This window comes from Polistes dominula, unplaced genomic scaffold (assembly GCF_049000335.1).
Source record: "Polistes dominula isolate Pdom_NZ unplaced genomic scaffold, Pdom_raw_medaka contig_84, whole genome shotgun sequence".
NCBI lineage: Eukaryota > Metazoa > Arthropoda > Insecta > Hymenoptera > Vespidae > Polistes > Polistes dominula.
Window position 1 is genome coordinate 1183088 of NW_028300944.1, and position 27948 is coordinate 1211035.

General features: G+C 30.6%; 1 protein-coding gene across 1 annotated transcript in view; it reads right to left on the reverse strand.

Moving 5' to 3' along the window:
• The window catches only part of LOC107073280 (uncharacterized), a 36909-nt gene extending 13289 nt beyond the window's left edge, over window positions 1–23620 (reverse strand). The window contains 1 exon segment of the mRNA XM_089171731.1: window positions 22650–23620. Within this exon segment, the coding sequence (XP_089027857.1) occupies window positions 22650–22707 (58 nt within the window). The 5' untranslated portion in view covers window positions 22708–23620.
• Window positions 23621–27948: the final 4328 nt, after the last annotated feature.

Genomic DNA, 27948 nt, shown 5'->3' on the forward strand with positions numbered 1-27948 from the left:
AACAAAGAAAAAAAAATGAAAATAATAATCGGAATAAGAGAAGGAAATATATTCAACTGACGAGGGTACCTTGTGCGTGTAAAACGGACCTGAACTGGTAAGAAAGAGTGCGTGATTCGGATCCGTGTGTCATTTTGGAAATAGTTAGCGAATGTGGATTTCCTTAGGGTATGCGTGAACGAACATTTTTTTGCGAAACGAAACGAAACGAAACGAAACGAAATGAAACGAAACGAAACCCTTTTCTCCAAATCTTTTTTCAATAATCTTTTTCTTTCTATATTACACTCGTATCTGTTTATTTTCTTACTATTGGGTTGGCAACTAAGTGATTGCGGATTATAAGAATGAAAATTAAATAATCTTTGCTTAAAAATATATGTTTATTCAATTAGGTATTGTTCATTTTTGTTGATGTCATCGGTCATGTTGTCATCAGTCAAGCAGTGTCATAATGCCAAGTTCAGAAAATTTCTGATCATTGTTATAAAAAAAACTGAGTTAGGTGTAAAACAAAATCCGCAATGACTGAGTTGCTAACCCAATTATTTGATTTATCTATAATAGTTGTTTTTAAAATGAAAAAAATCAGCTTTGTTTGGCATTGTGTATATGTGTTAATGTTAATATGTTAATTATCTAGGTAATCTACAGGTTAATTAATTTGATATTAGACAAAGTTTCAGAAAATGTGACTGCCAATCTAAATGTACTATGAATAGGGGGTGTAATTGTCAAAATCAATTGCTATGTTATTTGAACTGTCAACTTTTTAGATAAATATAATTTGATAATATGTTGGTTAAATTAATTTCATTAATTGTAATAATAATAAAATAAATTAAAACAAAATATTAATTAAATATTAAGTATTTTAGAAATTATTATTAAATAAATAAAAATATATTAAATTAAATATAACATATATTATTATATAAAATATAAATATAAATATAATATATAATATATTAATTAAATTAAAATATAAAATAAATTATATTAAATTAATTAAATATTTTAAAAATTATTATTAAATAAATTAAAATAAATTTTAACAAAATAGTAATTAAATATTAAATATTTTAAAAATTAATTATTATTAAATAAATTAAAATAAATCATAATAAATATAGTATATATTAATATATAAAATATAAATATAAATATAATATATAATATATTAATAAAATTAAAATATAAAATAAATTAAAATATTAATTAGATATTTTATAAAAGTTATCATTAAGTAAATTCAATTATTTATTATATATATTATATAATTTATATTATAAATAAATAAAAAATTACTGAACAAAATTGGAAAATATTCTTCCAATAAATCATAAAATCGTATCAACAAAGTTACTTTAAAATAATTATCATTATCATTGTCCAGTACTAAAAATAATGAAACAACATAAATGCATACAAACATTAATAAACATTAATTAAATTTAATTTAATAAATAAATAAAATTAGAATTAAAAGTATTGTCTTTCCAAATCATAAAATTGTATCAACGATCTTAAAAATCATTGTCCATCATTAAAATTGTGTAAAAACAATATAAATGAATAAAACATATCTCGATGATAAATAATATTAAAATAAAAAAAATAGAATTCAAATATTCAAGAAAATAAATCGCATATCGTCTACCTTTAACGTATCGATATTTCTTACTTCGTTAACCGGAGACTTCAACGCTTCCGTTGAGAGATGTTCACCGTTGGTGGCCCATGACGTCACAGAGGGGTCAATCCACCAGACGGATCAAACCGATCTCACGAGGATTAGAACTTTGCCCAAGTTTCTTCTTCGATGACCACACATTAACTCACATAAATAAAAGAAGAACAAAAAAAAGAAGTTCAAGGAATATGGAGGGGTAAGGGAAAGGAACAAAGTTTTTTCAATCGTTCACCGTAAATTTTCTATTTCTCACCCCTTAGTAGTAGTAGTAGTAGTAGTAGTAGTAGTAAATAGTAGTTGATGGTTTCGAGGTGAAACTCGGTGGAAAGTTGGCATCGAGCCGTAACAAACGATATGGATCACTGATGTCATATTATAACTGACGTCATCACCATCGTTTATATTTCCAGAGGTGACAGCCTACCGTCGGCATCGGCGCAAGAATTGATCGTTAACGACAACTTCTCTTGCTATCTCATTCTATTCAAGTTTTATGAAGAAAAAGGGAAGAAGAGAAGAAGAAGGAGAATGAGGAGTAGGAGAAGGGGGAGTGGGGGGAGGTTGAAAGAAGGTGCTAGGGAAAAAGGAATGCGCTTTACGATCGGTAACGTAGCGTTCAATGTCATCGTCGATTACGTTAGTTCGATCCTTTCGTTCGAACCAACTATGAGATCCTATCTATCTTTTAGATAGATTTTGCATAAGATAAAATGTGTTTCTTCAAATGTTTCACCTCTTAGGAACAGTATGTGCCATTATAGTGGAACATCGCGGATGATAGTGATGGTCGTACTTGCAGTATGACGCGTCACTATAGTGGCTTTTACGTAGATGACATCTTAATATATCATACCTAATTGTATTACTAATTATTAAAGTATTATAAATTATTAAAATTAATGTATATGTGCCATCTTGCAGTACGACGCACCATTATAATGGCTTTTACGTGGATAACATGTTTTAAAATATATCATACCTAATTATATCATTAATTATTAGAGTAAATATATGTAATATATTTTTAAAAAATAATTATAATTTAATTATTAAATACTTCATTTCAATCTACTTGTTTCAAGAACAAAATTTTCTGTTACAACTTTGCCGTACAGAGAAACAGTTCAGCCCAAAATTCAGCAATTCAGCAATGCCTAAAAGGTTAATTCACCTTTTTTTTTACTTATAGGGAAAATTATATCTGTATATATGTATTGGAAGGGTTTTGAATGACGGATATAAGGAGATCGGTGAATGGCCTATCAAAAGGCTGAGAAATGGTGATGGTGGTGGTGATTCAACACGGCAACCATAATCGAGCTTTCTCTCGCACGCGCCTGACCTCGAGAGGTTGAATCGATGTTGTATTATTCAGAGAAAAGATAGGTCGGGTTTGTTTCTATTATTGTATACAATAAATGCGAGTATCGTACACGTTCATTCAATGAAACTAATTTGTAGGTTAGGTACATCTGTTATTTAATCAATGAACCTTTTAGCTACTAACCAAATTCATTTTAGGTGAATTAAGATACATAGACTGATACTTTCTACAAGGGCTCGTAAAATACGTTTTATCGTACAATGAAATCGATTGATTGGTACGGTAAAATTTCCCCCACTACCCCCAACCTTCCCCAACCTCCCCCAATCTCTCCCAATTCAGGGCGTTCTTCCCTTTTTCGCATGGTTCAGTGAATAAGATATTTAACCTGTTAACTGTGATTGATGAGTATACTCGTTATGGATAAGTAGCACAATTTTGTGTATTAACGAGTATACTCGTCATAGCTCGATTCTGGTAACACAAAACAGTGCATGCTCTCAAACAAGGATGCCGCAGTTAATTGGTTCATATATTTTAAGTATGAATTGTGTTCGTTGTAGGTGTATAATATTTTATTGGGTTTTATGGAAAGTTCGTGAAGATTTTCGGTAGATGGCGTTAAGTGTTTTTGGTAAAAAAAAACCTGAAAAGTTCTTGCAGGATGAAAGTTTGAGGTTACCCTGGGTTGCATTTCAATTTTCTGTCAAAATTGGTCACGAACTTTCAGGACAACCCAATATAAAGAACAGGGACGTATATAGTCATTGATATTTACGTATAACTTGAAGATACTATCAAGAACGATATAAGAAAATAAAAAAGGAAGGATGAAAGAAAGATAGAATGAGATGGATATAGTATTTACAAAACAGAGAGAAAAATAGATTATGCAAACGATTGTGAAATTACCGCGTTCGGTGCAATAAAACGGGATGAAAGGAGCATTGTGATTAATGGTCAGTATATTATACATTATTCATTATACGCATTCCAATCGGTCTGGTTGTTGGCGACGAGCGATCTCTCGCGAACGCGAACACGCCTTTCGAAGGATGCGGGGGTAAATACCTGCATTAGTGAGCGTAAGGCGAATGACTTCGCAAAAGGTTACTGGTTTTTGGACGGTATTATTTCATTAATCGATATGGTCAAAATTATTTTTATACTCGAATATAAAATTTAGATTTTTACATCCATTCAGTGTTGAATACTTTTATTAATTGAATTGATTACTTTGTTGAATAGTAAATTGAATTCTTATTAATTTGATTTTAATTCATTAATATTTTGGGGGTTTTTATTTTTAAATTAATTTTTTGATTAATGGAAACTGTCAAAGTGATTTGGAACTAGAATCAAAAATTAAGATTTAGACCGATTCAGTGTTGAATACTTTTAACTTGATTGAATTGAATGCTTTGTTGAATATTCAATTGAATATTTATTTATTTAATTTAAATTATTAATGTTTTTGGTTATTTAATTTTTCAATTAATTGAAACTGTCAAAGTAATTTTTAACTAAAATCAAAAATACAAATTTAAACCTTTAAGTGTTGAACATTCTTAATTTAATTAATATTATTTATTAAATTCTAATAATTAAAGTTTTTGTTTTTTTTACCCATTTAAATAAAGAGCTCACTTTGACTAATGGAATTAAATTTATTTTCTGTTAATATTATATTATATTTATTAAATAAAAAACCAAAGTAAATGAATTTTTAGCTAAGGAAGGCAGAAAAAAATTGAGTCAACTCGAATTACTTTCGTAGAACTCATGCACCCATAACACTTTGAGTTATTAATATAATTTTAATACTAGCTGACCCGGCAAACGTTGTTTTGCCATATAAATTATTACTTTATACAGCCATCTGTTAGAATCTTATCGAACTAACAGAGATAATCATGACTCTTTGAAAATAAACAAATAATTCGCGATTAATAAACTAATATTGCGATTATAAATTGAGATATAAACTGTCCTATCTTTCAAGTTGGATAAAACTTCAAGCTGTATGCAAAATTTTATTAAAATCCGTTCAGTAGTTTAGAAGGTCATTGCGGACAAACAACGTGACACGTCATTTATATATATTAAGATAACAAATTTAAACAAAATAATGCAATAGTTAAACCAACATTATAATATTTTACTAATTAATTAAATAGTAAAATATTAATAAACATTTATATGCATCCAATAACTTTAACTAAACTCACATATGCTTCCATAGGAGTCAAAAAAATAAAAGAATAATCAAGTTAATTTATCTTAACAAAATAGATACTTCAAGACTACTTAACATAAGAAAGTATTGAAATATATTAAAAACGATTATTTTCCAATGATAAATTGAACGATAAGAATAATAATGTTGTAAGGTAGCATTTTAGCATATTAAAATGTCTCTTTCTTCAATTCCGACAAATATGTAAGCAAAAGTTCTTCTCACCTTTACGTTTTCACAAACTAAGATCTTACTGAGATAAAGATCTGATACAACCTTAGATATACACACACATATATCTATATAAAACTAAAACTAGTTATATAGTTGAACACATGGGGAATACTTTAACAAGCAAAACTAACTCGTCTCCCCATTTTACCTGACCATGAGAGAAAAGCTTTTTTTTTATGTCTTGTACAGAATGGTATGAAAATCGTGCGACCAACGGCAGGAGGTCTGTCTACCCATACTCTAAAGAAACATAAAATTGAAGTCTCGTGCCGCGGCTTATAAAGCCCTTTACGACGACTATCTTCGCGAACGTGTAACACGAATAATACAGAGACATCACTGCTGTGAGAATCATTGATGTTAGAAAGAGAGAAAGATAAAGATAAAGATAAAGATGAATAAATAAATAAAGAAAGAAAGATTCGTCTCGTACCACGCCTCTTCTCTTCATCGTTTGTCGTAGTCGTCGTAGTCGTCGTAGTTGTCCCTTTCGGCCCTTTACGATTATCTTGCATTGTGAAACACGATAACGGCTTCGACCTCGGGGTAATAAAGTACCCGAGTTTCTGTCATCGCCCTATACACACCTACCTACATGTACTTTTCCTCTTCTTCTTTATTCCATCTATCTTTCCTTTTACATACATATGTATTTATATATATGTACATATATATGTTAAAAGATAGTTCACATTCGAATACGATATTGCTTACCGAATAATATTACATTGGTTCTACCTAGTGAAGATATTTTGCTTCCGGTTTGAATTATATATTTATTGGTATTAGAATTTTAAAATTTAATATTATATATAAATAATAAAATATAATATATACTTTAGATTAATAAATTATTGGAAAATAATTTTTGTTACGAATTACAAAGTAACACATTACAATAGAAACGATCTAAATGATTTCGTTAACAAGGAACTGAAATTGGTCATACTGATAAAATAGAAAAGAAATTAATAGAATAATATTTTTAAAAAACAAAAAACATTAAAAATTAGATAACAGGGCCCTAAAGAAAGTAGGGGGAGACATACATAACACGTGGTGTCTTAGAAAAATCGTACGCCTGTTTTGCGTTGCAACTACCACTACCACCACTACGATTTTACTTCTGGTTTGAATTATATATTTATTTTGGTATTGTAAATTTAAAGTATAATATTATATATAAATAATAAAATATATATTATATAGTTTAGATTAATAAATCATTGTAGAATAATTTTTGTTACGAATTGTGTTACAAAGTAACACGTTGCAATAGAAACGATCTAAAAGATTATGTTAACAAGGAACTGAAACTGGTAATACTGATAAAGTTGTAAGGAAATTGATAGAATAAAACACCAAAAATTAAAAATGAAATAACAGAGTTCTAAAAGAAAGTTGGGTGGGGGGGGGGGGAGACACACATGACACTTGGTGTCTTGGAAAAATCATACGCGTGTTTTGAATGGCCACTACCACCACCACCACTACCATCACATTGGTTGTATCGAGTATAGACATTTATTGGTATTGTAAAATTTAAAATACAATACATTAGATTAATAAATCATTGGTAAAATAATTTTTGTTACGAATTGTGTTACAAACTAACACGTTGCAATAGAAACGATCTAAAAGATTATGTTAACAAGTAACTGGAACTGGTAATACTGATAAAGTTGTACATTGATAAAAAAAAAGCCCCCAAAATTAAAAATGAGATAACAGGGTCCTAAAGAGGGTGGGGAAGGGGACAGGGAGACACACATAACACGTGGTGTCTCGGAAAAGATCGTACGCGATCGGTAAGAACGTACGCGTGTTTTGCGTGGCCACTACTACCACTACCACCACCACTACTATCACCACAACACAACAACAACATTCGCGTGTCAGACAGATCGTTGAACCGGCTCGCAACACAATCGTATTGAATCAAAGTTGTCGGTGGTCAGGCACCATGAGAACTGGCCACCTACACCCACGATCTTTTATAAGTGTTTAATATACGTAGAAATGAATATTTTCTAAGTGTTAGTAACGTAGAACGGAGTCCAACGATACGTTACAACGATCTTGATTTGATTTTTTATTTCATTTTATTTTCATTTCATTTCTCTTCTTCTTTTTTATTATTATTTTTATCTACCAGTTTTCTATCAACACGCGAAACTATCGTGTCTCTCGATCGACTTGACCCTATCAGCAACGATTTATTCCACTTGGATTTTCTTACACGTTACGGTTAACTCGCCAACACCTTCGTAAAAACCAGTTTGTTCGAAATCGAAGATGTCTATCGTGTATAATAAAAAATCTAAAAAAATAAACCACGAATAATATTAACCAGTTAAACTGCGATTGACGTGTATACTCGTCATGGAGAAGCATTGACGAGTATACTCGTCATTAGTCAACATTGGCTATTTAATGATCACATACTTCTGACTAATTTTTAATCAGTTTAACTGTGATTGACGAGTATACTCGTCATGAAGAAGTGTATTGACGAGTATATTAGTCATGGCTCGATTCTGGCGACACTAAACGGTGTGCGCCTTCAAACGAGGACGTCACAGTTAACTGGTTAACATATGTTTGTTAAAAAATAATATTTAAGTATAGTAATGAAATGTTTAATGAGTCAAATTTAACTTAGTTTGTAAGTCAAATGTTAAGATGTAAAGATTAGGATATTTTAATTCGAATTAAAAAATGATTAAGCAACGAATTGATTTTATCTCACCGTAAGAACCTTTTTTAACATTTGTAATCGTTCATCCGCATCGTAACAAAACCTTTATTAATTAAATTACATGACCTTCTTGTAACGTACACGACATTAAACTCTCCAAATACGTAATTGTTAAAAAAGAAAAAAAAGTAGAAAAAAATAAAATCATTACATAGTTTAACACGTATACAGAATTTATATAGACGTGTTCTTTACCTTTTGCTAACGAGGGGGTAAAAGGTTCCTCTCTATTTTAAATACGTGACTTTTATATATAAAAAAAAAAAAAAAAAAAAAAAAAAGAAAGAAAAAAGGTAAAAAAACCCATTAAGTTTAAGTTAAGTTCATAACGAGTCATACTTTCCCACGATGTAACTAACCTATTATAAGATTATGAGAATCTAATAAACGTTTTGTATATATATATATACGTACATGTATATTTTAATTAATGAATGTAACTAGTTAATAAATAAGCATAGAACTTTGATCCTTGTCGATAGAATAATAATAGTTAATAAATTATCGATAGAGTATTATTAAATGAAATTTAATAGCAAGTAAGTATATTAGAAATAATTCAATATATTAAGTTAAAATAAAAATGTTCAATTATTACCTATGAGTTCTATTGAAATCTAATTGATGATGAACGAAAGTACAATAGTTAATAAATAATCATAGATAAATATCATGCGATACTTGTCGATAGAATAATAATAGTTAATAAATTATAGATAAAGTATTATCAAGAGAAATGTAATAGTAAGTGAAAGTGTATTAGAAATAAATAAATAATGTATATTTAGTTAAAATTAATATGATCATTCTTTATCTATGAGTTTATATTTTTAAATATATAATTATATAAAAATTTAAATAAACAAATTATATAATATATAATTTATATTAAATAAATATATTATGTATTATTTTAATCTTATTAAATATATATATTCTATTTATTATCTATGAATATATATTATCTATAAATTACATTATCTAATAATTATCTATCAATATATTTATTTTATTATCTATGAATATATATTTTTAAATATATAATTATATAAAAATTTAAATAAATAAATTATATAATATATAATTTTAATATAGAGTTTATTTTAAATAAATATATTATATATTATTTTAATTTTATTAAATATATATTTTATTTTATTTTAGTTTCTTTTATTTAATTAATTTAATTTAATTTAATTTAATATTTTTGAACAAAACTCAGACAAAGCAGACAGTAGTAGTTAATTCTATCATTTTTTTCCCCTTTTTTTTCTGTATATAATCATTATCATAATCATAATTTGATTTTATTGAACAAAATCCAGACAACAACATGTGCCATAAAAAAAATCATTCCGTGTAAGGTGAGAATTAATTCCGCGTAGGTGTCGGAAAACCGATATACTCGTACGTCCTTGACGATGCCAATAAAGATTTCCTCCTTTATTTTTATTATTTTTTTTTTTTTTTAAGAACGCGACAACGAATAAACATCGAAAGATATAACAACGATGATTATGATCAGAATCATAACAGTTATACGTTCAACGAGTAAAGAATCCTACACGATAGTAAAAAAAAAAAAAAAAAAAGGATCATTCTTTTTTTAGCCTGAGGTGTGTTGATTTTAAAAAGCCGTTCGGCCAATTACCGAACTTAGCCAGGAGCGCATGATCTTTTATCTTCTTTTTTTGTTTTTTTTTTATTTCTTTTTGGACCACCTGACGCCATCCATCCTTACCTCGATTGCTATTCTCTACCTCGGGGCTCTCGTGCGCAATGAACGATGCGTTCATTCATGCCGATGCACGTGCGTACGCGTATATACTATATTATGTGTGTGTATATATGTGTGTGTGTGTGTGTAGGTGTATAAGTATGTGTAGGTTTAAACGTACGAGGTACATAGTGATATACGGCCCTGGTTGATACACAGAGATCGATCGATCCCCCTCGAATCTTTCTTTCTTTCTCTTTCTATCTTTCTGTTTATTTTCTTTTATAGTAACCCTTGTAAGAAGGAAAATCAGGTGCTAGTCAAGTAGATATAACTAGTCGTTTATTTATCGTTGATAAAATAGATGGGGAGGGAGTTGGAATACGATGTTCACGCATCAATGAGATTTCAAGAGAATTCATTGATGATTTATCAGTTTTATTTAATGTAATATATTATTATTTATTATAATTGGATAATATATTATTATCTAATATGTTATTCAAATTTAAATAGAATTTATAGATAATGATTGATCGGTTTTATTTAACGTAATGTGTATTGTTTATTTATTTTTAATTATAATTAGATAATATTTTATTATCTGATATATTAATCAAATTTACATATATATATATTATATATAATTTAATTTAAAATTTATTTATTTTAATTTTATTATATATCTTCTTAATATATATAAATTACGTGTCACGTTGTTTGTCCGCAATGGACTCCTAAACTACTGAACTGATTTTAATAAAATTTTACACACTGTGTGCAGTTTCATCCAACTTGAACGATAGGATAGTTTATATCTCGATTTATAATCGCAATATTATTTTATTGCGAATTATTTGTTTATTAATAAAGAGTCATGATTATCTCTGTTAGTCGATAAGATTCTAACAGATGGCAGTATAAGGTAATTTGTTGACTTAAAGACGTGTGTATCGGACTGATTGTGAGCAACAGCAACGCGTGGCGGGGCACCTCTAGTAAATATATATATTTATATTATTATATACAATTTTATTATTATTCTATGATATAAGGAACTACTGCTTTCTGAATGTTTAAGTTTCGTTACATAAAATAAAATAAAATAAATATAATAATAATGGTAATGTAGAAAAAATAAAAAAAGGTTTAGTGAACTACTACTCTCTCTGGTTTGTTTGAGTTTTATTCAATAAAATAAAATAAAATATAATTGAATTAAATTACATTAAAACAAATTAAATTAAATTAAATAAATTTAATAACGGAAACTAAAATAATATAAAATAAAATTTAATAAAATAAGATTTAATGAAATAAAATAAAATAAAATTAGATTTAATAAAATAAAACAAACTAAAATAAAATGAAATAAAACAATATTTAATAAAATAAAAGAAACTTAAATAAATTAAAATAAAAAAAATAAAAAAAACAACATAAAATAAGAAAAAATAAAATACAATAAAATACAATAAAAAAAATTAAAATAAAATAAAATAAAATAAAATAAAATAAAATACAATAAAATACAATAAAATAAATTTAAATAAAATAAAATAACATAAAATAAAATAAAATAAAATGAAATAAAATAAAATAAATAAAATAACATAAAATAAGAAAAAATAAAATAAAATAAAATAACATAAAATAAGAAAAAATAAAATACAATAAAATAAAATAAAATACAATGAAACACTATAAAAAAAATAAAAAAAAATAAAATAAAATAATATAAAATAAAGTAAAATTAAAAAAAAAAAAAAAGAATTAAAATAAATATACTGACAATAATTATATATAAAAAAAAAGAAAAAAAAAACCATAAAAAAATTACTACATTCTGGTTTGTTTAAATTTTGTTGAATAAAAAAAATAAAAATATACAGAGGATACCTGATAATGATAATATACAGGAAGAATAACAACAACAAAATAAAAAACAACGAATGAGCACAACAATTTATCATCGATTGAAAAATCGATGAATTCATTTGTAACTAATTTGAATATTATATATGTACAAGTATACACACACATATTTATATTTATATATATATATATAAAAGAGAATTGGCAAGTCGAGTAAGAATAGGTTCCAAGTTGGAAACATAAATCAAGTATGCTATGCGTCATCCTGTTCGCGAGAGGCGACATCGCGAACCGCGTGCTTGCGGTTTACTTGGGGGCACCGTAATTGCAGAACGTAGGTGGAGTGCAACGGAATACCGTGGTGTGCAGGACTCGTCGTAAAGCTCGATTCACTATGGACCGTGAAATTTAAACATTGGTTCACTTTAGCAAAGGGGTACCACCCGTGTACCAACTTACATACACGATTCTACCTGGTGAACAACATACAACCAACTATAATAAAACCAACGAAAGATTGGTCGGCTTCTTCTTCTTCTTATTATTTTTTCTTTTTCTTTTTCTTATCTCAAACGAAAAAGAGAGAGAGAGAGAGAGAGAGAGAGAGAGAAAAGTGTTTCGATTTCTCTCGATTCGAGTATCTCGTCTAACTTTACGACAATGATCTTGCGATATTTCTAACCCGTACAGAATCTTTGTTGTTCTTTGTAAGATTATTTCAATAGATCCAAGTGTAGATCCTAAGAAAATCCGTGGGATGCAAAAATACACAACATAAAAATATCCCTCTCGTGTAATAATAGTACAAATCTTGAAAGAAAATAATAAAAGTTACTAGATAGTCATTTTTTTCCCCCTCTATCATTATTATTTCGTAGAAAAGTTCAACAAAATTATGATATATCTTTGTGTGTATATTTGTGTGTGTATGTTTAATGGGATTTTAATCCCGTAAAATAAAATATCAAAGATATCGTTTGGTTGATCGTAAATTCGAGAGCAATTAGCAAATCGTTAGAAATAAATAAAAAAAATAAAAAAATAAGCAATGTAATCCTAAATTGCGATACTTCGAATATTTTCATACCAACTGAGGAATTAATCGGCAAGAATTTTGAGTACAATCTCGTTCAATTCCTACAACGATATCGATACTTGTGTGTATGTGTGTGTGTGTGTGTGTGTGTGAACAGCAGAACGAGAATACGTTCGTATATTATCTTAGGTTTAACCGCGAGAAAAGAGAAATAAAATGAAAAATAAGAATAAGAAACAACGAAGTTGGAGAGCACGTTCCGCGAACAAGCGTAACATCGTTTAATGGCCCTTTAATAACTACAAGCGTTCCGATAAATCCCTACATGTCGTTACGATCAGTTTATCTCGTATTTATACCTCGTAAATGGCAACCAATCGATATTTCGTATTTCTCCTTCGACGTAATGGCCCGAAACGAAACAGAGGAACCGAAAACGATCTTCCTCATTTTGTTTTTTTTTTTTTTTTTACGTTTATTTATTTGATGATCGGTTATAGTTAATAAATAAAAAAGAAAAAATGTAATCTTGTGTACGATGTTTCTCGGTTAGAAATATTATTTTATGTTTAAATGGGAAAAGTAAGCTCGATTTTAATTTTTTTTATTTAAATCTTATTGGTTGTAAGTCATGTTAAAAGTGATTTAGGTATACAAATGTGTTATTAATAATTAAATAATTATTATTTTTATATTTTTTGTGGTTGTTATTCAAAAAAATAAATAATAAGTTAGTTTTAGAATATTTATTAATTTTGTTGCATATTTATCGAAACCACTTACAACTTACAACGTATAAGGGTTAAATAAAAATTAATTAATTAATTAATTTACCTAAATAACATAGGAATTATTTAAAATTAATTAATTTTAATTAAATTGTAATATATTAGAAATTTAATAAATTAATTTACCTAAATAATTATTACCTAATTAATTACCTAACTAAATTAATATTTTATTTAATAAGTAATTATTTACTATTTTACCTAATTAATTATTTAGAATTTAACAATTTTAATTAAATTTTAATATAATAGAATTTTAATAAATAAATTCACCTAAATAATTTTTATCTAATTAATTACCTAATTAATTATTTATTTAATTACCTAAATAATTATATTGAATTTAACAATTTTAATTAAATTCTAATATTAGAATTTTAATAAATATATTTAGGTAAATAATTATTACTTAATTAATAACCTAATTAATTATTTAGAATTTAACAATTTTAATTAAATTTTAATATATTGAAACTAAAATAAATTAATTTAATTAAATCAACTCAAATAAAACGAAAGATATTTCAACTTTCACACTTCCAAACCCTTTGATTTCTATAATCCCATAAATGAGTTCAACTAAAGCAATCAGAGTTAACCAAGGACGCATATATGCGCTTATCAAATTTATTCACCTATCCTTATCTCGAAATTTCTTTCGTTTTAATTACTTTATAAAAATAATTAAACATCAACAGAAAAATGCATGTCACACTCGAGTTATTGCAATTCTTTTGCAAGTTTCACATTCAAAAGGGTTAAATATTCGAACGATCGAGAAAGATCGGAAAGTATCTGCAACCGGTAGCCTCCGACTACAAGAGAACTCGTCAGAAAACCAGACGGGAATGTATGAAACTGAATTTATATATATCTGCTGTCGCAGGTTTTACTATGGGGGGGCCTCGTCAAGTTCACAATAAGTCCCACTTTATTTCTTTCATTCGCACGAGTGAACGATTTACAGAGTACACTCTGTTTTATTTATTTATTTCTTTCTTTTTTTACTCTTTACATTGGATCTTTCTCTCCTTCGATACTAGTAGTAGTAGACATCGATTAACAAATTGGCGCAAAAAGTAACTCTTGATGGTTCATCAAGGTTTCTCTCAACCTTCTCGTTCGTTGTTGTCGTGGGACAAGTTGTTGTCTGACGCCGTATCGATTTTTCTCATTCTTCAATCCCCCCATTCTGTAAATCTCGTCAGAGTTTTTCAAAATTCAACGATTACTAAGACAAAAGTATAATGTTTATCTTTTTATATAAAAATTCAGTGTAACATTGTTCGTTTTTAAAGAAGTTCGAAACTAATCAACCGATTTTAATGAAATTTTTGGTTTACTTTGTGTAATTTTGTTTAATTTAGAATGCAGGTAAATTTTTGTTGAGATTACATTGTATTTTTTATTGCTAATTTAAGGATTTATTATTTAGAGGTTATCTAGGTCTGTAGGTTTTGTAAATTTTCAATAGATGGTGCTGCATTACAATTCAATTATTTCACGTTTTTTTTAGATTTATATATGACAAAACCTAACCTTACTTTTTTATATTTTTTTGAGTATTATTTTGTTTTGTATTCCATTATAATTATGGTATTATTTTGTGTGTTGTTATAATTTACTATAATAGTTTAGAATTAAATTAAATCAACATTTTATCTAACTCTCTAGGTTCCTTAAATTTTCAATAGATGGTGTTCTATTACAATTCAATTATTTCACGTTTTTTTCAGATTTATATATGACAAAACCTAACCTTACTTTTTATATTTTTTTGAGTATTATTTTGTTTTGTATTCCATTCTAATTATGGTATTATTTTATGTGTTTTTATTTATATATTAAAAATTCTATGTTGTTTTAAACCTAATGTGAACTCCCAAAAATCAAATAATAATTTGACTGCATTAAATAATTTTGAATTACATTAAAATCAATTGTTTCATAACAAATGCACTACAACACATTACTGAAACACCATAGTATATTTATATATATTTTTGTTGTTTAGTTCAAGACACTTTTGTGAAATCATCCACGTGAAACTGTCAACTGTCCTCGGTTCATTTAAAAAAAAAGTTTCTAAATCGAACGGTGACAAACAACAACCATAATGCCGCTTGGGAAACGGTTAAATCCATGAGAGAGTTAAATAGTTGAGATACAATGATAAAAAACCATCCGTCAATGGCGTGATCTAATTACGGGAAGTACGGATGTTAAATGGTGTTGGCAATCTCAATATATCTCAAATATATTTTTTCATAGTCTAACGTTGCAACTTTTGACGCATTAAACGAAGGACATACTTTGTGAAGGTATAGTGTAACGAATTTAAATAATCACTAAAGGTTTCTGCGTGAAATATAATATCATTTCCTTTCATATTATAAATCAAACTTATTCAATGAAGACATTTTGATTGATCGTAATCGTAGTAAATAACTCAATGAATTTTCTCGATATTTTCATTGAAATTAATTGAAACAAAACTGACGTTAAATATTATAAATTGATGAAGATTTTTGGAAAAAAGAAAAAATTCAAAAGATTCAAGTACGACCTTTCGAATATCGCCTTGATATTTTCATCCCACGCTTGTATGCGAATAACGTATCCGGTACGGTAAAACCTTTTGAGATAACAATATAACCGTACGGTTTAATAAGCCAAGATCCGAAGGTTGTTAAACATTTCGAAATATCATAATATATCGGGGAATGGAAAGTTTTGTTTGAGAAATGTCAGACGGAAAAGTTTTTCTTCGAAAAGAAAAGAAAAGAAAAAAAAAAAACCATCATTTGAAAAAAATGTTTCGAAACAATATACCTTTGGCGTGAAACATGTGTGAAGTCTAATAACAAAAAATAAAAAAAAATAAAGAAAAAAACCGTGTGAACGATTACGTTCGCTTTTAGAACACTCGTACGAGAAAAAGGATTCGAAAAATGTTCTTTTCTCGTCGACGCCCTTTCAAAGGGGGCAACAACAACGTCGTCGCGAGATCCTTCGATGTGTGGCACGGGGCCCGACACCACTCTCATGGGCGCTGCCATAATATTTTCATTTCACGCTGGAGTGCACGCCTGTCCCATAATATGTCCGGTGAACCCTGCTGAACCCGAAACCACAGACAAAAAGAGAAAGAAAGAGAATGGATACGTGAATGTGTATGTGTGTGTGTGTGTGTGTGTGTGTGTGTAAATGCACACGCGTGCACCTTCAACTTGACTGTTTTTTTTTACTGATTTTTTTATTTTAAACTTTGCAATTTTTATTTCTACTTTTTATTTGCGAACGTAGGACGTAAGTCAAGCCCAGGCGACAACGAAAAGGGACGTAGGAAGAAGAAACCCTCCTCCTCCTACTCCTCTTGGACTAAACTTTGACTACGTCAAAGGGCTCGGCACTTCGTCCTACGAAAGGTCCTCCTGCTAAAATAATTTCTTTCATTTCAATTATTTTATTTGTAAACAGGTAACTGGTATTCTTTCTCAATGTTGATTAACCTTTTGAGACCTAATTAACCCTTGCAGAACAACTGCAATCATTTGAAACCAATGTGAACCTAATATGAACAACTTTGATAGAAATAAACAAAAAAATTCCAAAATAAGATGGTTGGTAGAAAAAAAAATTCATGAGCGCATATATGCGTCCTTTGTACACTTGGAATCTTTGTGTTGGGCGTATATTTGGATTCATATCATGCTAAGGGTTAATACACACGACTAGAAAGTACCGCAATCAAAAACTTTCATCGATTCGGTACAATAAATCAGATCGTAACTTTTATTTTGTATCATTGGACGCATATAAGCGCCCATAACGTGTAAACGGCTTAATATACACGAATAGAATGTATCAAAATCAAAACTTTCATCGAATCAATCTAATCAATCAGACTGAAACTTTTTCATGTTGTTTTCGTTGGACGCATATAAGAGCCCATAAGGTTTAAACGAATAATATAAGCAATTAGAACGAATCTAAATCATATTCTATTGAAATTGTTGTAATTGATACTATCGATGGTTTTACATCTTAATGAAAACTTGTAGGAATCAGAAACAGAAGTGAAACGGGGTTAAACAAAAACGAGACCCCAATTCTTCGGGTTTTCGCAATCGTTACAAATTTCGAAGACTCGTTTTCGATCGCGATTTTCTTTCGAGGCAATTCAATCGTCACGGATATGTAATTTTGTGTATCACCAAATTGCTCTTTTCAACTTTCTCCCCTTCTTCTGATAAATTTGTAAACTTATTCTCTTTTTATTCTTTGGTTAAGGTAAAACGAACATATGAAACGTAGGAAGATTTAAACGAAGTTACTTTCGGGTCGCACGGTTTATCATTTCCCACGGCATACATTATTTCTCAGTATATATCGAGCCCTCTCTTACCTTAGTTCTTCGCGAAGCCCTACTAGAGAACGATTAATCATCCTCAACCTGCCGGGGTATTACCTTCATAATCGGAGTCTGGTTTCGTTTATCGACCTGCTCGTAAGAAAATGCCGTTGTTCATTTTCTTTTTAATTTTTCAAAACCCACATCGCACGCGTTGATCCTCCAATCCCTCTACCCTTCGTCCCCATAATGAGTTAGACCGGTAAGAAAAAATATTGGGTCGTTCAGAATAGTTTGTGCAAATTTGCGGTAGATGGCGTAAAGTGTTTTTGTTAGAAAAATCTGAAAAGTTCTGGAAAGACGAAATTTTGAAGTTACCCTCAAATATGAAGAAGAGGTTGTGTAACAAAATGGCACTTATATATATTTGTATATAATTTAATAAATATGTACCATAAAAAATACTTAAATTTCAATCTTCTGTCAAAATTGGCACGAACTTTTCGAACAACCCAATATTAATGAATCCGAATTTGTATTATGGGGGTTATTATACTGAGAGTAAGGTGTTAACGATCTTGACCGAAAAAAAAGAATATAACAAGGAGTTTCACCGAGTATACATATATATATATATATATATATATATATATATATATATATATATATATATATATATATATACACCATAAGTAAAGATGAAGAAAAAGGAGGACAACAAAAGATGAAGGTTTGTCCGGGCTCAGTGTTTGACTCCACCTTCTTCTACACCTCTCCGCCTTCGCGTGAACGTATCATCCACAAGAAGGGAAGGGGTGGGAAGGGAAAGGGAGTGGGGTTGGGTGAGGTTTTTTTTTCTTTCCTTTTCAAACTCAAACTCAAAAGAGAAAGATCACGAAAAGTGAAGATAGAGTGACAAAAGTTGTCATCTAACTAAATTCTCTTTGATTTTCTTGGTCTTTAGTGTGGTTTCAGCGGAAGACAGACGGACAGACAGACAGAGACCACCATCGGGTGGTGGGCACAACGAGTGTGTTTGATAAACCGGTTAAGGCCCGTCCCCGGATCTGTGTTTGACTTTGGCTTTTGTAACTTTACTAGTGTTGTGACTCGAGAGACCAGAAATAAAAAAATGAACAAGAAAAAAAAACGGGATCCGCGATGGTACCCCCATAGCAAATAGTCCATGTGTGTCCCGGACCAACAAGGCGCACGCACGCATGCACGACGCACGACTTTCTTTCTGCGACCCGCGACGAACCCAACGATTGATGGAACGTGATGGAAAATGTTCGTACTTTTGAGGTTCACGTTAATTTTATTTATTATACACCTACTTGTTCATCTTTAACTACGAATTGTTAGGTTGGAACTTTACTCTCATTATCTTTGAACCAATACGATTGGTAATAATTGGTTTAAGTTATGGGTAATTTCTTTAGAATATGGTTTTGTTATAAGACTATTGGAAAATTGGAACGAACCTTTGTAAGTGGATAATATGATTTTTGTTTGACATATTTAAATTAAATTAGTTTAAAATAATTAACTTTGGGTCTCATATAACACGGTTTCACTTAACAGAATATTTTCTAGTAACTTTTCTATCGTATTTTAGAAGGGTTACTTGTATTAGCAATTAGAAACAGAATTTGTTAAATAAATTAATTTATATATATATAATCCAATAATTGCTTAATGTATTTACAAAATTAAATTAATTTAAAATAATGAACTTTGGGTTTCATATAACACGGTTTTACACAACACATTTTCTAGTAACCTTTTTACCCTGTTATAGGATTTGACCTACACTAACAATTAGAAATAAAATATGTTAAATAAACTGTGTGGTTGCTTAACAAATTTACAAAACTAAATTATTGTAAAATAATGTCACGAAATAATTAATTAATGTTCTAGTAATATTCCCTTTACTCAAAATTTTTCCCTAACACCTAACATGATAGGTTATATACTCAGAAATATTCATTTAATCACAAATCAAACATTTCAATACCTTCAATGATAACGTGTTTAACTTTCGAACCTTTTTTTATGTTGCAATTTCAAATGAATGGAATGACGAATAAAAAGAAAAGAAGAAAGCATGCAAACTGGATTAGAAGTAAGTTTCTTATCCAATCGTATGTACCGTGTTAACTAACTCTTACTAGCAATGTATTTGTCACGTTATCCGACGGATAGATTCGATAAGAAGGATACTTTTCATTAGGCTATTTCATTGTCCCTATCCTTTCATAGTTCAGTTCTCTTATCTTATTCAAAAGATCTAACAACGGTTAGAAACTGTGTTCCTCAACGGGTTAATTCATCTCCTTCCTGTCAACTATGGTCCACATCTCGCGATTAGATTCACCATACTTGTGTTTAGGTTACTTCAACGTTTCGTGTATCTATCGTTTAAAATACTCGTATTCTATTTTTCTAATCGATAATCTGATTCGTTGAAAAGCAACATGGACATTTTTTGTTTGAAATAATTTGAAACAAAACTCTTTTACATGAAACGTTTAGGATACATTTCAAACGACAATGACATGCGAGAAAATGAAAGAAGGTATAAGGAAGAAGAAGGTGGGATGGGATTAAGGGGGAAACACCATAGAGTCACAACAAAATCAAATTATATCGAACATATATAAAGTTAAGGGGAAATCTTAGACGATCTTGATCTTACCCACCCACTCTGGGTTCTTAGGAGTGAAGCCAAATAAACACACGAAGCGTGCTATCTAAGAGCCCACCTCCAACAACACTGACTCAGTTTATTGCTTAGTCATTCTATTGCTAATTATTTTCCTATATAAACGTTCCATTATATAAATCAACTATACTAAGTTGTAATTTTTCACGAAACAATGGGGTATTTCCAAATTGTTGTAATTTTATTACCGAACTTTCGGAGTGGGGGTAATATTGGTTGTACATCTTTTTGATTACTTTTTTTTTTTTAATAAACAAATTAGTGAAATGTATGATGAATTTATTCGAAGTAACACGTATTCATAAAATTATTGTTACCAATAATCTAACGAAATATTTCAAATTATTCTGACATCACTGACACAAAACGTTCGCGTACCGAGATTATGATGTCATCGATTATGATGATAGCCCGAATGCTCGAGCTGTTTTATCGTACGGATATAATCAACGATGATTTTCTTTTTTTTTTCTATTCGAACGTAAGTTTTTTTTCTTTTTTTTTTTAAATATAACTATCACGTTGTGTCACATTTTAACCGCGACAAAGATAGAAAATATCAACGTACGTGTTTTAAAACGTAACTCGATTATATTTTTCTAACATTGTTTCCTATTTTTTTTTTTCTTTATCTTTTTCATCCATTACGAATTGACAAATAACAGAGTGTGTTGCACACGTAAACAAATTATACGGAATATTAGCTTGATTACTTTTCGCGAGTTAACCAACCAACTAACCTAACTAACCTCTAACGGCTGCACACACGTATGATTACAGTGAACGCAAAAGATAAAATGTCGCGAGATAATAAATTATTTGGATGTTCGTAACCGACGGGTACGTTTAGTCAACAAGATTATCGTATAATTACAATCTAGGAAGTCGAGAACTCCGATCCTTGATCAAACGAAGAACGTTTTCAAACGGACCCAACAACGCCGAAGGGTGGACGTCTAGACGAATGACCGTCGATCCTATCCCAATGAAAAATAAACATAACGATATATACTTGTTGCTATCTCTTACACCGGGGGGAGGGGGAACAACTAAAGTCACATTTTCGAATTAATGACACCCACCCAAGATGATACTTTAAGATTTAAACTTGACTTGACTGATCTAAACCGATCGCAATTGCATTTCTTTTAGGTTTCTTCTGCTCCCATCAAAAAGAAACTTTGTTGATTTTATCATTTGACGTATCTAATAAAGAAAAATCTTCATAAATTTCATATATCATTTAACAAAGAATGAATTTGTGATCATTTTCCACAAGATCTCGAAAGGAACGATCAATTAATTCAAAGAATTCGATCAATGGAAATCTCGATGGGGGTATGTAGAGGGATAAAGGGGGAAAACGGTACACGCATGGAACCCGTCGCATGGAATCCTCACGTGTCATTGCGTCATTAAAAAGTACGACGTTCCCGACGAAACGTTCTGCTACCGATCGACTGAACACGATTGCTACCTTACTTTATTTTTATTTATATTATTTCTAAGAAGACGATCTGTAACGATACGTACACGTGATTCGTCGCTTTTTCTTATTCATTTTTTTTTCTTTTTCTCTCACCGTTAACAGCAGCTCGCAAAGTGTGCCGATCAAAAAGAACACGAGCAAATAAAACCGATTATTATTATTCCCTTTTAACAACGAAGGATTACTATTACTTCTAACATTTTATCCAAGTTGACATAACAATACTATTATCAACTATAAATTGTTGATACCAGTTGCAATTGCAATGAAAATGACGTATCAGTCCTATAAGTTGGATGATAATTTACAAAAAAAAAAAAAAAAAAAAAAAAAAAAAACAGAAAAATTCACAATCAAATATAAATAAAGGACAATATTTAAAATATGATAAACAAAAGGATCTAGCAATGTACACACACCGCCTTAGTGTGGCGAGGGCGAACAACGGTGAGGCCATTAACAGCTCGAAGATCATCTCTTCCTGGTCCTCTTGCAGAAGAATTTCCTCTTCGGGTTCTCCAGGCCGTTTGAACTCGTCCTCATCCACCACTCGCGCACTTCCGCTTCCCTTAATCGAGTTGGGGTGGTTTGAACAGGCAAACAAAAGCCTCTTCTTATTTCGTTGTCTTCTCAATCAATCCGAAAAGTCTTTCACGCGTATTTTTTACGATCAAACGAGTACAAAAATGCAATTTGAATAATGAAAGAAAAAAAAATGAAAAAAGAAAGAACGAAATTAATGAATAAGATAAAACTAAGAAACAAAAAAAAACTGATAATTAACACGATCGATCGTTGGATCAATGATGCGTCAAATGGACGTCAAGGTGACGTAACATTGTACCAGGAATCTCCACATGTCAGCGCGAATCTCTCGCGCCAAATCTATTGTCACCGATAACAATATAAACAATAATAACGATGTAGTAGTAACAGCAGTACCAATAACAGTACCAATAACAACAACAACAGCAGCAGCAACAATAACAGTAGCAGCAGCAATAATAACAACAACGTTTTTATGAACGTCGTCGATAAAATTATTAGGCGTCGCGACGCGGTCGACGCGAATTAAAAACTCAGTTGACATTCGAGGCGCCCTGTTATTATTTTTTTTTTTTTTGCGCTCACGATCTTTTGACCACCCTTAAAATTTTTTCCTGTCCTTTTCTTTTTCAATGATCTCTTAGTTTTCCTTAATTCTGAATGTTTTGATCTATGTGTCCTTTTTTTTTTGTTTCTAGTTGTCTCGCGCGTACTTTCTTCCAAGCCCCGGGAGGGTATCGGCGCGGTTGACCATTCGGCTTGCCGATCTCGTGCTGACTGAGTTCCCCCGGACTCGCAACTCCCAGTTACTTGAGAGACTAGCTGCTAGCTGCTTCTCTCGTTCTCTCTCTCACACTCTCTCTCACTCTCTCTAGCACCTTGCCGCGCCTCGACTCGACTCACATCAGTGGTACCACCACCTCCTCCTCTCTTTCCTTCTTCCTCTCCTCGGCAGGCCACCTCTCCACCAGCAGCCCACTCTACCTGACGCACCACCACACACCACTCTACTACTCTACGAACTTCTCCTCTTCCTTTCCTCTCCGCTTTACTTTGTGCCGCGCCTCGACGAGCCAGCCTGTCTACCTTCCTTCTTCTTCTTCTTCTTCTTCTTCTTGGTTGTGTCGTAGTCGGAAATCGACATAGTCTTTTATTTCTTTTTATCGAACAGTGCTCCCGATGTTAGTCCCTTTTTGTACCCCCACTTTTTCCTTCCCCCACCTGTTATTGTAACCACCCTTCGTTGCTTCCGATACGTGGGTGTATTCAGTGATGATTTTCTGATGGTTTAACCTTTTGAACGATATGGGCGCATATATGCGCCCAACTTTAATGATCTGTGCAGGCTAAACACGCATATATACGCTCTTCAAATTTTTTTAGAATCCTTCGTTTGAGAATTGTTTTACTCTTTGTTCTTTTGTTTTTATCAAAATAGTTCAACATTGTCGGCAAAATTGCAATTGTTAGGCAGGTTCACTCAAAGGGTTAAACAAAAGAAACGATAATCAAATTGTTTGCAAACAATCGAACGGATATATTTCTCTTTGAAGCGATACTGAAGTTTTATCATCTACACGCTAGAAAGAAATTAACAAATAATATCATTGAACGTCGGGATACGTCACTGATAAGATATTATTACGAATCGAGATAACGCATACCAGTCAAAAGACTGACGTTTGTTTCGTCAGAACGATCATCGGTACGATCGTACTTCGTTAAAGCACCAATCAGAGTGATTTAAGATGCTTTTATCAATTCGATATAGTCTACGTTAACAAAAAAAAGTATTCAATCATCAGTAATCGCAATCGTTAGGTGTGTGCCTCTCACGAGGATCGTTTCTGTCAAAAGTTATTTAGTACGGTATGTATTAAAAAAATTAATTTAAACAAATAAAAGTATCGGGAGTGTAGTAATTGGAACATTAATTTAACGATTCATCATGATCGTTAAAAGGGTTTTGATCAAACTTCTTTAAAGTACCAATCCGTGTGACTTAAGGGCTCATATATGCGTTTATCAATTCAATATAATTTATGTATGGTAATCTTTAGGTGTGTGCCATTCACGGATATCGTTTTTTGTCAAAAAATTATTGAATAAGTTATATATTAAAAAAAAAAAACAAAAAAATAAAAGCAGATGAGGAGTCCAGTGATAGGGACATTAGTTTAACGATGGTTACCCGGTGTAATTCCCATTAGCGTTGAGCAAATTATACGAATATTATGCGTTTACAAATTGGAAGCTTGCTCGTGTCTCAGCTTAAGGATCCAGGATCCAGCATCAGCAGAAGCAGCAGCAGCAACACGGTCGACAGGTTGCCACGATTCTCTTCCCACCTTTAGCCCCTACACGATTTTAATTTAACGACGTGCGCGAGCCGACGTTCTCCCGCTAAGGGTATCGAATTACCCCCGCCAATTACGACGTCACGTCGTTAATTAACCCACCTTGCTCTGCCGCACGCTACCCAAACCCATACCCAAACCTGGCCAATCTTCGGAAAGCGTTCAAAATGCGAATCATCTCGTTTGCTAACCGACACCCTAACCTACAAAACTTTTTAACATTTATTATCTTGTAATAATAATCATCTCGTTATTTATAAAAATGTTTGAGTAATCTAACGCGTAAGAATTATTTATTCTTCGTAAAAAAAAATCTTTGATATAAACGTAATGTTTAAAAAAAAAAAAAAAGAAAAGTTATAGAAGCCTGTCTATATTCGGAAACTTCTATTCTCGGAATTAAATGCATACAGTGACTCGAGGTTTTCCGATAAGAATCTTGATCCGGTAGAAGAAGAAAAACGAAGAAGAAGAAGAAAAAAGGAAAAAAAAATATCATCGGTGGTTTCCCTCACACAAGGGGGAATCCCTCTCGCTGTAGTTTTCGTCGATCGGATTACGTAAAACGAAAGATTGTTGTTGTTTAAAGGTGCAAAGATTGGTGATGCGAGTAAGCAGTAAGAAAATAGAAAATCTTCTAACGTACGTCACGCTAGACTGACTACTACTACAACGTTAGGATAGTCTCACTTACGATGACTATGAATCTTTACAGACGGAAGTTCCGATTAGTAATAAACCAAATCTTTTTGGATTTCCTGAATATTCCTTTTTTTTCCCCGCTAATGTTAACATCCTTTTAGTCATCAGAATTCCGTTATTCCTCGTACCCCCACCGCACCCCTAGTTCCCCTCATTGACCCATTTAATTCACATTTGGTTTTTATATACATTCTTTTTTGTTTTAACTCAGTCATGCCATTTCTAAACGATTTCCTTAAGTTATTTTAATTAAACGATCTTTTTCGTGTGAAATCCCTTCCCCTAGATTTCTACTAACTTGTGTTTGTTTGTTTGTTTTTTGTTTATTTTTCTTTTCGATACGCAGAATCACGATTGACGTTTTTCCATAACGAGTAGGCGAACTTAATTAACTTAGCACCCCGTTTTGCGTACGTGTAATAGTATGTGTGTGTCTGATACGTGTGTGTGGGTACGTGTTCACTCCTTAAACACCCACGCAAGCTTCTTGTCTTTCGCGAACAAATCCAGTTCTTCCGTTGTCAACGATTTGAAAGAGAAAAAATAAGAAAAAAGAAAACAGTCATTGCAAGTAGATAAGAAAGATTATTTTCTAAGATTAGTAAGAACTAAGTGGCATCAACTGGGCGCCACGTAGATGAATCATACAGATAACTTTATTACCTCTCGAGACAATTGTTTTCTTATGAAATCATCGATTTTAGTTTCATTACATGATACTCTTTTTTATTTCGTGATTTAATATACTAATTTCTTGTTTTGTTTCGTTAGTTTAGGTAATTGATATCATTTGTTACATCGTTTGGGTAATTTGTGAGGTTAGAATGATGATTTTAGTTTCGTTACATGATCCTCTTTTTATTTTGCGATTAAATATGTTAATTTTTGTTTGGTTTTGTTAGTTTAAGGTAATTGATATCATTCGTTGCAATATTTGTGGAATTTGTGAAGTTAGAATGACGATTTTAATTTCATTATATTATCTTCTTTTTATTTTGTTATTTAATATGCTAATTTTTGTTTTGTTTTGTTAGTTTAACGTAACTGACATTATTCGTTGAACTTTTTTAATTTCTTCTTGCAATTTTTAAGGTTAGAATAGCCATTTTATTTTTATTACATGATATTCTTTTTATTTTGTAATTTATTATACTATTATTATGTTTTATCTTTTCTTTAAGGTAACTGCCATCATTCGTTGCACTATTTGCATAATTTTTAAGGTAAGAATGACGATTTTGAGTTCCATTACATGATCTTCATTATATTTTGTAATTAACTCTACTATTTTTATGTTTTGTTTCTTTCGTTTAGGTAATTGACATCATTTGTTGCACAATTCGCAAAATTTTTTAAGGTTTGAATGATTATTTTAGTTTCATTACATGATCTTCTTTCTATTTTGTGATTGACTATACTTGTTTTCTTCTTTAAGGTAACTGACATCATATTTGTTGCACTATTCGCGTAATTTGTAAGGTTAGAATGATACTAATCGATAAGAAAAGCTGTTTTTTATCTTTATTATGTAAACCGTGCTTCTCTTTAAATGTTTTCTTTTCACAAGGGATAAAAACTATGGTGTAATCGGTTTTTTTTATGATTCACCCTTAGTAAGGTAGAATAACGCGTCAATCTTCATTAAAGTGGTCGAGTGACACGAATGAACGAAAAAATAAAACGAACAACAACAAAAGCTTCCATTTTGAAAATCTATTAGTTACGTTAATAAAAATTGGAATCAAGTATACAACCCTGAAAAAAAATCTACCTTTCGAGTACTTCGGAACATTTAAAGGAAAAATGTGGATAAAAAAGGTGAGATTCTCAATAAAACGAAAAGGTGTAAATAATGATATGTGTCCCCTTAGGTTGGTTAACACCATGAGAAGAGTGTTCGAGTTAATTTTATCCGCGGACGATGGCTCTCGTGGATAGAAAATAGGTGTTGGAGAGTAAAAAAAAATCGATGAAAGGTTCTCTCGATTATACGGGGGTTTAAAAAGAAAGAAAAAGAAGAGTAGTGTGCTCGTTAAAAACGTTAGTTCTCCTTTAATCCACCTGTTCGCAAATACTTCGTATCATAAAATCTAAAATACGAATACGAATAG